The 11,725-nt window shown below is 38.3% G+C and overlaps 1 protein-coding gene across 1 annotated transcript; it reads left to right on the top strand.

Moving 5' to 3' along the window:
- Positions 1-799: 799 nt before the first annotated feature.
- On the top strand, positions 800-11,154 carry LOC149287503 (palmitoyltransferase ZDHHC15-like). Its single transcript, XM_089492840.1, has 11 exons — positions 800-935; positions 2,542-2,568; positions 4,627-4,721; positions 4,972-5,092; positions 6,499-6,568; positions 7,309-7,341; positions 7,800-7,920; positions 8,357-8,489; positions 10,331-10,457; positions 10,878-10,987; positions 11,111-11,154. Exons 1-11 carry the CDS (start codon positions 800-802, stop codon positions 11,152-11,154), a joined length of 1,017 nt encoding a protein of 338 aa, XP_089348966.1.
- The last annotated feature ends 571 nt before the right edge of the window (positions 11,155-11,725 follow it).

Raw genomic sequence — 11,725 nt, 5'->3', positions numbered from 1 at the left:
CAGAATGACCAGATTTGTTAAAAAAGATTTGGAAATCATAAAACGCTGCTTGTACTTATTGCCCTATAACTTACAAAAAACAGCAAAAAAACATAAAAACATTGGGTATCTCTAAACTCAGGACAAGTAGTAGAATCTATTTAGCTAGTTTTTTTACTTGCTTTTTTAGGTGAGTAAAAGATTTTTCAAATAAAAGTCATAAAATGTGTTTTTTTTTCAATTTTTCACCATGTTTTTTTTATTTTTTTATAGTAAATAAGATGATACGATCAAAATAATGGTATCCGAAGAAAGCCCATCTTGTCCTGAAAAAAACAATATATAACTTATGTGGGTTCACTAAATGGGTGAGGAGAAAATTACAGCTGAACACAAGCACCACAAAAGTGTCAAAACAGCTGCGGTCCCACAGGGTACAAAACGAAAAATGAGCCTGGTCCTTAAGGGGTTAAAGATGGGCCTACCCCTGATGCCCCAAGGCCGATCCTAGCAAGCTACAGCAAACTCGGTATTATATAACTATCCCACATGAAGTTAATATCCACTTGAAGTTTATGGAATCAAAAAAGTCTGATTCGTTACATTATTCCCTTATATGATTCATGCTAATTGAATCATTTTACAGCATAATTTCATCAGGTATTGTCAACTACACGTAACACATAACTGTAATCTCACATATATCCACTAGACGTCACTGCAGAACATTTGAAGACAGGATACATGCGCACTCATGTCCAGCCTGTCCCAATCGAGCGCCGATCAATGAGCCATAAGCAGTCTAGCGTCGAAAGCCAGGATGCACACTGGCTGTAGGATGGCACTGTCCAGGGGATTGAGGTGTTGCCAGAGGGTGCTGTCATGGGTGCCGGTGGTTATCATAGCCTTGGTGGTACTGTGGTCTTACTATGCCTACGTGTGGGAACTGTGTATAGGTACGTTAATAATATAATATCTTCCTCATATAGAGGGATTTCCTGCTTAGTAGTGTTACATAGTGTCATTGTATAGATGTGGGTTGTGCCTTTGTGAATAAGTTCTCTGTGTTATTGTCAGCTTATTTCCTGTTTACATTCTAATGGTTATACAGAACTTTGTGTATGGATGATACTTGCCTTCCTATCACACGTTTCAATGTATTAATACTGCTGGCTGTGTCGTTTGGTTATGTATAGGCTAACGCTCTCACATGTTTGGAAGGGGAAGTGTTATTGTATTGGGTCCATTTCCGGCCTTGGGGAAGAAATTCTGGATTCAAATCAAAATTTGTGTTTTGTTTTTTTTTTGCAAACTGATCTAAGAGGATTGCCTATTATTTAGTATACAGACCTGGATTCGGTGCTCTTAGGCACATGTATGTGCGATGGTGTCGCCTGGATAAGATCTTCTAAACGCAGTACTATTTCCCATAGGTTCTGCTGAATAACAATGAAATATGTTTTTTATCGTCTATAGGGAGAAATATTGTGGTTTCAATTCGCTATACATTACGAAGGTCCAACACTTCGAGCTTGGCTCGTCCCGTGTAGTGCGGAGGGTAATCAGTGAGGTTTTGTCAGTCTCCTTTAACATTGAACAATATATTATGTAGGGGCCAGCTCGGCCCTTCGCAATAAAGAAAATTGCCAGGGTTGGCCCTTCATAATTACCACTGCTCTCCAGACAGCTCTGTGTTTAATGAATAAACCATATATTAACGGATGAGAATGTATTTATAGTATGTTAAAGCTGACGTTTTTATAAGCAGGAGTAGATTTTTTTTTTTCTAAAGGGAAAGGGCAATGATGGTGGCTCAGGTGGCTAGTTTTAAATGGCTGCTTTGGCAACCTCGATTTATCTTTGAACTGAATTAATAATGTAGAAATGTCACCCAAAACTTTATTTGCTCGGAGTGGCCCTTTATTTCAGGGGTAAGGGTAAGTTGCTTTATATATAATTTTCTGATATCTGAACAAATCCTTTAGAATAATAATGCATGTACATCATTTAATTTGTGAACGCAATCCCTGCTGTTAATATGCGCAGTCTTATGACAACCGTAAAACACAGTGAGATACTCTAAATATAACAAGTAAGTATTCTGAACAAGTACAATGAAGAAGCATCAGATGACCAAAGAGGAACAGTAAGATTTGGGTCACGTTAGGCTTTACTTATAGAGTGCCAGCGGATTCTGTAACACTTTATACAGGAGAGAGAATGAAAAGAGACATAGTTACCGAATGAGATGAGGGTCCAGCGCATTCAACCTTATAATCTATTAAGAGCTTGAGGGGAACTAGACATAAGGTGAAGTACTGCTTCGGTGAGCGTGATTTCAATGTAGCGAGGGTCATATGGAGCAGTTAGCTTTGTCGAGATCTCAAAGGTTGGGAAAACTGATCATTTCCTTAAGAGGACACTTTAGAGTTACGTGCAAGACGAAGATATAATATGCGGACGTGTTTTAAATGAAAACGCATTCACGGTTAACTTCTAAGAAGACTTTACTTGATCACAATCATATTAAATAATGCGCTATTTTTTATTTTATTTTTTCAGTGACTTTAGAAAACCCTTTGGAAAGAGGTAAGTGTGCGCTCTACCTTTTTAAACGTTCTATACATGTGGCTGGTAGTTTGCATTTTAAATAAATACCGTATTTGCTCGATTTATAAGACGACCCTGATTATAAGACGACCCCCCCAAAATCTGAATATTAACTTAGGAAAAAAAAAGAAAAAGCCTGAATATAAGACGACCCTAAAGGAAAAAAGTTTTACCAGTAAATGTTAATTCATGTAAACTATTTTTTTAAATAAAAGCTATGATTGAGAAAAATATTTTTTTTTGTTTTTATTTCCTTGTATTTTCCAACCTGTCCCCCAGTTACGCACATCTGCCCCCAGGCTTGCCACACCAATATGGCACTGTGGCCCATGATATGCCTTTTAACCCTCTATATGCCACTGTGCCCCATGGTATGCCTTTTGACCCCCTATGTGCCACTCTGCCTCCAGAAATGCCTTATACCCCTATATCCCATTCTGGCATTTAGGGGGTTAAAATGCAAATTATAGGGCAGAGTGGCATATAGGGAGGTATAAGGCATTCCAGGAGGCAGAGTGGCATTAAGGGAGTTAAAAGGCATTGTATAGAGCACTCTGCCTCCAGAAATGCCTTATACCCCTATATGCCACTCTGGCATTTAGGGGGTTAAAATGCATATTATGGGGCAGAGTGGCATATAGGGAGGTATAAGGCATTCCAGGAGGCAGAGTGCTCTATTAAATGCCCCCTTAACGCCACTCTGCCTCCTGAAATGCCTTATACCTCCCTATATGCCACTCTGCCCCATAATATGCCTTTTAACCCCCTAAGTGCCAGAGTGGCATATAGGGGTATAAGGCATTCCAGAAATGCCCTATGCCCCCATTTAACACACACACACACACACACACACTTACCGGTGCTTCCAATTTCCTGCTGTATTGCCGGGGCAGCGGGTTGACGTCTCCTTCCGCTGCAGCCGGAAGGAGGTGGAGTTGGCAGCGGGGGTTTGTCTGCGTCCGTCGCGGATACCTTCCCCGGCTGTCAGAGATCAGAGTTCCCCGACAGTCGGGGAAGGTATCCGCGACGGACGCAGACAACCCCCGCTGCTAGCCACACCTCCTTCCGGCTGCAGCGGATCGCGTAGACATCAACCCGCTGCCCCGGCAATACAGCAGGAAGCACCGGTAAGTGTGTGTGTGGGGGAGACAGGAGGATCCAGGTCCCCTGCAGCGGTGCGGGGGATCTGGATCTTAGTCTCATAATCAGACCTCTATTTGAGATCTGATTAGAAGACGACCCCGATTAGAAGACGAGGGGTATTTTTCAGAGCATTTGCTCTGAAAAAAACCTCGTCTTATAATCGAGCAAATACGGTAAATGTGTTTTGGGGGAAATCTCACCGGTTTGAATTGTGCCGGCTGTAATCACTTGAATTACAATGTGTTGCACGTATAAAATACAAAGAGAAGTGCCAAACACGCAGATAAATCTAGGTTTTGGGGTACTGCTGAAAAAGCCAGTGTGTAAATATCACAAAACAAGGGAACCACACACAATACATACATACTGAAACGCTAGTTTAAAACGCCGATCTCGGGTATCTATAATGTGATATGATCGTATATTGCATTCTGCATAGCATGTTTGCTTAGGCTAGTATATTTATATGTGACCAATAGGAGGTGGAATATCTGAACCAAATTCTTTTACATGTATGGATTTAAAGGTATAGACTTCTCATTTTTAGATAAAGACAACTTTTATTGAAAAAGCATAAATACATAAAACGGCAAGAGAACAGGGACAGAAATCCGGAGAAGCGAAACTATCAAAATATGCTAAATGAACGACAATAACAAGTTTTTTTTAATCCAGGCGTGAAATGAGAACAATATGATTTGTCTATATTGATAAAAATTCATATAAGGTACTATTGATACCTAAAGTAAATCTTCCTCTATAATAAAAACCCTGACGTATCTCACTGGTGGAGAAGTCATCTACATCAACATGTTTGACCTCTCCACTGATGATATATAATATTTTAATTGTTATGTAGGCTGATTTTTCTTCTTCTTTTTACCCCATTACCAGTCGGATACCTCATCCTATTCCACATGGTTTTCTTAGTCTTTGTCTGGACTTACTGGAAGGCAATTTTTACACCTCCTATGCAGCCAACTAAAAAGGTGCGTGACTTACACAATAAAGCATTCTTCTTAAGTGCCGATAAAACAGGAAAAAAAATCATAGGATGTAATTTTCCCACAAAGCTGCCCAATTCAAACACCACATACATTTTTCCGGTTTGTTCTTAACTCTCGAAATCTATATCACTCAGAAAGCACATGCATATATAATACTCAGCATTTCGTGGAATCCTGACCCATTCTGAGTCCAGGTGCTTGTTTGTGACACTGTGTGTAATTGTGGTTTCAGTTTTTGCTGTCCTACGCAGACAAGGAGCGCTATGAAAATGAGGAACAACCAGAGGCTCAAAAGCAGATTTTAGCTGAGTTTGCAAAGACGCTGCCCGTTTCCACGAGGACTGGTAGTGGAGGTATGGGGTTTTTTTTTGGGGGGGGGGTCTTTTTGTTCTTCTCCCCTTTCAATTTTTACTGGTAAAAAGCTACATTGCAGGAGTGAATACCCTTCATATTTTAGATTTTTTATGTAATATAACTACTCTAGTTTTCACTTATGCTCTGGAATAAAATACGCTGTGTTACCATCTATAGGGTGGGGACCCATAAAGGGTTACTCTCTATATTACATGTATTCCAATACATTTCCTACTAAAATGATTGCCCTCCATTTGACTTTGAAGCAACAGTCAAAACAAGATCCCCCGTTTCTTCTTGTCTCTGACTGGTTGTAGACGACATGGATGACCCGGTACTTCTTGTTGGCTTTGGCATCACCAGGAGGTTGTCCTAGTTCTTTGGATGTAGATTTTAATGCACCAGACTAGAGTTACAGATTTCCAAAACTAGAAACAAAATGCTGGTTGTTTTTTTTAAATACTATGTAGTAAGAGAACCATGTTTCTATTTAAATGCCAAATACTGAATGTGTATTTAATTAGTTCCAAGAAGAACAAGCACCTAAAAGTTTAATATATATTTTTAGACTTTTACCTTGTTTTGCTGGTTAAAACAAATCCATTTGTTATATGTGTGATACCGCTGCTTTTATGTCTGCCCTTAATCTGTCATCACCCAACCCTCAGTTGACAATAATTATAAAGCAGTTTTTGTATTCTGTAATTAATTTCTACAAAATGTTTATTTCCCCCCCCCCCCCACAAATGTTTATCAATGACCATTGGGGTTGAGTATAGGGCCAATCAGCCATAATGGGTAGCTGGACCCAGATATTTTCTCCTGGAAGAAGGAACTAATTGGCATTGCATAATAGATGTTTAAATTAACAAGATAACATTCTAGAAATCTCTCCAGTTTAAAGATTTGTCATATTTTTCTTTCAAATCCTACATTTAAAAGTTCCATGTTTTACCCCCTTAAGGACCAAGGCTGTTTTACATATTTATACACTTAAGGACCAAAGCTATGTCTCAATTCCACTCTTTCAAGACAAATAGGCCTTTCGTTTGAAATCATCATTTAGTATGAAAAAATCTAGACAAAGGCTGTACATAAGCGGCACAAATGATACATGAATAAAAACACCTTTTTATTCTGAGGTTTTAGAAACACCTCATATTCTGGTATTCTTATTTAAATATGAATGATGTGCATCACTGTTTCCAAACTAGATTTTTTTTGTGATATGCTTCGGTTTGGGGCCACAATAGCGGCTAGAAAAACCAAAGTATTTTACAAGCAGCGTTTTAACGCTTTTATTTCAACCATTTTAGCTCCAGAAAAGAAAATTCTTTCATTTTTTAACAAACATATTACCTATGTAGTTGACTTTATACCGATCCGGTTTGCATTTGCGTTACAGCCGTCCGGTTCTGCGACAGATGTCAAGTAGTGAAACCTGATCGTTGTCACCACTGCTCCGTCTGTGGCATGTAAGCTGGCATTCTTTATTTACTATTGTTTCATACACAGCTGAAATTCACTATTAAATGACGGTCACCCCAAATTCGACTTGTTTGCTTTTCTTTAATTTAGTCTATATTTGTTGGTGATACGTTTTTTTGGGTCAATGTTTAACAAAAGAAAGCTGTTGGCACACCAGGGGTCTGTTCTTCAATTGGAAACATTTAAAGACTGCTTATTTTTAACATATAATTTGATAACGACATAGGAGTACCTACTGTCCATCTTATCTGCAAATTCCAAAAATGAATTACACACCTGTAAAGCCAAGCTTCCATCTTCAGCTGGTAGATCTTCCAGAATGGAATGTTTTTTGATTTTTTTAATCTTAAATTGTATGCAATATTCTGTATATTTATTTCCAACGTAGAACAGCTTTATATCTTACACACGCTAACATGAGCTTTGAATGACATGGGACTTAAGGTTTTGCTGACGTACTGCCACGATGATGCTCCATCGGTGAAGGGTTGGCCAAGTATCATGAGAAATATAGTTTGACAACATATGGGAGGCAGCATATTGCCCTATTTTTTTCAGCTGGCCATTCCATGTGCATTACTGTAATACTCAAACTCCAATTTGCAGTGTTATTGTCTCTGTATTCTTGTGTGAATGTTAATGTATGCACTCCTTAAAGTGAAAAAGCACTCTTTATTCTCTATCTTAGTCATGTAAACCTTGGGTGTAACTCTCTGTCTGCCTACAGGTGTGTTCTAAAGATGGATCATCACTGCCCCTGGTAAGTTCCTGGCCTAATCCTATAAAGCATTTGTCAAGTTCTAATGAGACTATAAGAATATTGCCTAATAATTATAACGTGTAATATTATATGTCGTAAAATGTGTGACACAAAACTCGCTGAAATAATAAAGAATGCCATTATAATTAAAAAAAAAAAAAAAAGTAATAATTATTTCTGATCTCTGGGGCAGTAAGAGTGTTTGGGTCCCTGTGCCTACGTACATTGTATCCGCTCCTCTGTATGTAAATTTGACAAATGGCGCACTTGGGGTGTAAGTTTTAAAGGGACATTTCTGTTTAATTATTTGGTGATTATTCACAAATCTGTAAATTTACCTGTAAAATGTCACTGGAGTTACTGACCTTCTGGTGCAACAAACAAAAAGACCAATCCGGTTTACACGTTTAGACTTTGTTTTAGCAACGGAGTTTGAACTAGCTTTGTTATTTTTTCAGGGTGAATAACTGCATTGGATTTTCAAACTACAAGTTTTTCCTGCTCTTCTTGGCATATTCAATGTTGTATTGTCTGTACATTACATCTACTGTCTTCAAATACTTCCTCCTCTACTGGACAGTAAGTGCTTTTTTTTGTAATATCCTCTAAAGGCTCTCTAAAGATGAGTTGGTCTAAGAAAAGAAAAAGCTGTTTCTTTTAACCCAAAATTCTTTTTTTTTTCACACTTGCATTTAATGAAGCACGATAGTTTTTAAGAATTGGCCATATATTCCAATACTGAACCCTTCATTTTTGGCACGATATAGAGAAACATTAACTGGCCACTCCGGCGCATTAAGCAAATAAATCTAAACAGGTCTCTCCTGTCATTCTAAGTCACTAAAAACAACAAAACGTTTTTTAAGTTGTTTTTTGCGCATCTATGGTAACACTCAATAAGCGACTGCTTTTGAGTCAGGTGACAAAATTATGAATAAAGTGAATAACCCTAAACCTGAAAAAAACATTTAGTTTTATATTTTTCTAATATGGTTTATTTTCATTATTCAATCAGGGGGACCTATCCAATGGACGAGCCAAGTTCCATGTGCTGTTCCTGCTTTTTGTTTCTTTAATGTTCTTCATTAGCCTTATGTTTCTCTTTGGGTATCACTGCTGGCTTGTTGGCATGAACAGAACCACTCTAGGTGAGTCTCTCCCCACTTTCAAGCCAAGCGCTTTTGCTTGGGTACAAAATCCAATGGGGGGTACCATATCACCCGACTGATTTTATACAATGCACATCCCAGCTTGTGAATGCAAGGAATGATTACAGCTGAAAAGAAGGCTCCCCTTTTATCTTCTACAAAGAGATAGACCTCAACGTCCTGTAGATTTCTTGTTTCATACATGGATAGTATGTGCTTAGTATGCACATGTGTTTCTTTGAGCCTCGATTAGTTGTTCAACTACAACACCATAAGATGATACTGGACATTGATCAGATTTTTATAAAGTAATAATTTAAAAGACCATGTTCAATGTTTTATGCTTTGTTCTGTCCTGGTTGCTACTCCATGAAGGCTTCAAACCATCACCTCTCCCTGTATGTAACTACAGGAATATAGATGTCCATCTAATGCCAAACGTCTTTCATTATAGAATGCCCTTTCATAATGATGTATTCTGTTGAAATTGCCTAGTTTAAAAAAAAAAAATGGGACTCTAAATTTAAACTTTCCTCGCAAGAAAGACCAGTCTGAGTTTTATTTCTTGGCCTCACCATTTTCAGATTGTGTATGCAAATTTGTTAGAGGAGAACCGTTCAATCCCCCTTTAAGTATATGCCTGCAACCAGGCTAAGATATCCTAAAGCCCGGCTTGATTTGGGGCCATTTAATGAATGTTTCCCAAAGTTATGATTGATTAATAGAAATTCTGCTATCGTGTGGGTCTTTCTTGTGTGGCTGAATGCTGCAAATGTCGTTTCTCTCTGCCTGAGAACAGCAGCAATGCACTCAATATCATAATAGCAAGTTGCTGTGGCAACCCAAGCACCGGCAACCCAAGCACCGGCTTCCCAAACTCCTGAGTAATTCTGTTCTTTTATTGCAAGGGATTATTGCTTAATTAGGAGCGTTCTGTGTACAAAGTCTGAGGCTGGAGTGTAAAATATCGCCACTACTGTTCTGTATAAATCATCGTGTAACCGCCGCAGGTAACACTCAGTAGGAAGACTACACTTTTTTTTTTTCCTTTCTTTCCATTTTAAAAACTTAAACGTTAATTGTTTTGGTTCAGATATATTTCATGATTTATAAGCTACAGATGCGGCGTGGTTATCTAAAGTGTAGCTGGGACCATTTGTGTTTATCAGGGATAGTGACCTTATCTGTAAACAGGTGGCGTTAAGGGAAAAGGGGCTTAATTACTAAGCAAGCTTTGAATAATTATAATAACTATGTATTGAACAGGATCCAAAGCACGGAGCTGACACTTAGTTTACTGGTCATCAATACTAAATACAACTTGTGGGCTACAGGTTTAATTTGGCAACGCAATTTGGTTTTCCAACTGGAAAGTCATGAAGCCTCCACCACCACTAGAGACGTAATTTTTGGGTTTTATGACCTGAAACCTGGTGATCAACAACATGAGTGTTTCCACAATAACCCACTTTATGTATTGTTTTTTCTTTGTTATACAGTCCTCCGATCCTTAGCTAGACCTTTACACACACAGTGAAAGCCAACTCATCTTGGTGTACAAATAGTTATTTTCTAGCTAAAGGTGCCACTTGTTCAGTTTAATATTTTATTGGCAAAACTTAGAAAGCTACATAACTGCATAAAAGTGGACGGTTTTATTTTCATTGCACAATTGAAATTCTAAAAATATGCAAAACATACGTACCAAGTAAGGTCAACAGCAAAATTGGAACACCAATGTTGGGAGAAAACTCCACTCTTTCCCTAGATTTTTCTTTAGCAGGGAATATAGCTTTGTGGTACCTGTAGTTTTACTGTTCCTTGTTCTATGTTGTCCCCAGAGGCCTTTGCAGCCCCGGTCTTTCAGAATGGTCCTGATAAGAATGGCTTCCACCTTGGCATCCGGCGGAACCTGGAACAGGTTTTTGGAAAACAGAGGAAATTGTGGCTCGTTCCAGTATTCACGAGGTAGGCGAACTTAATTTTGCTTGTAAACAAATTCTGCAGATCCTTTTTGTGGGAGAACCTGCCAGCCCTTCATGCAAGTCAGTGCGTTAAAACTGCTATTCAGGTGCAAACTTTAGTAAACGAAGCCATATCAGAGCTTGCTAGTGCTGAAAATTTTAACTTGTTGGACTCATCATCCCTCCCTGTAGGAATATGACATGCCATTAAAAAATAACCAGATTATAATTATATTAATGTCCTAACTATTCAAAGCCTGGTCACCGATATTATCTTTTCCACATTTCAATAATAATGTTATGCATTTTTTATCTTGACAACAGTTTCAAAAATATTTAACTCCCTGTCATTGGCCGGTTATTATTAGCAGGGATGTCTCTATTTGTACGGTGAGGGTTGTGATCTTTCTTCTTTTCTTCCAAGTTTGGGCGACGGGCTTTCATTTCCAATGAGAACGGTCAGCGAATCCCAAAACCCACTTTTATCTGGAGAGAATCAGTGGGATGATGATGCAACAGATGAAGAGAATTCAGGTAAACCAATGAAATTGCTATTTATTTTTCTAAACATATATTTGTACAGCCCTTCTAAGTGATATATAATGAGAATAATGCTGTGTCTGCAGTATCATTAACATCTTTTATTTTATTCTATAGCGTCTTATGGCACCTCGGATGTTACTATACGGATAGAAAAATAGTGATCTACTGAACTACAGATGAAAAGCATTCGAGAAAAGGTGAGTCTTTGATGTTGCACCCAAGACCATTCATGGAGTTTCTCTAGAGATATTAATGGCCAACCGCCCCGTAATACTGTGTGTTAAATGCCATAGTTTGGGAATCTGCTATAGAAGAAAAGTACTGCTAATAAGAATTATGTTTCCAGTGTCACTTTAAATTCAAACGACACACGTCATCGTTTTGTCAGTAGGTTGTATGATCTGACATATGAATACTGTATGGACAATTGATGTTAGACTTTTATTAAACTCTATACATCATACGTGACCATTAAGAATCACTATATGAGGTTTTAGCATACCACATAGCACCTTTAAAGATACTTACATTTCCTGTCTCTTCCATTGTGAAGATTTATCGCAGCATGATATTATATCCCTCCACACCTTCTGATTGGCAAGACTTTAACTCTCCCTGCTAGGAGGAAGCCTTTCTCTTCAGTTGCATAGAGTTTAAAAAGCTGCCAGTTGGTACATTTGCCCATATGTTGTGATATAACATGTTTAACAGTTTGTAAGTGTCTTTTTT

Source organism: Sceloporus occidentalis, unplaced genomic scaffold (genome assembly GCF_023333645.1).
Source record: "Sceloporus occidentalis isolate IW3139 unplaced genomic scaffold, rSceOcc1.0.p SCAF_60, whole genome shotgun sequence".
Lineage (NCBI taxonomy): Eukaryota > Metazoa > Chordata > Lepidosauria > Squamata > Phrynosomatidae > Sceloporus > Sceloporus occidentalis.
This window is presented reverse-complemented; position numbering and strand designations above follow the sequence as displayed.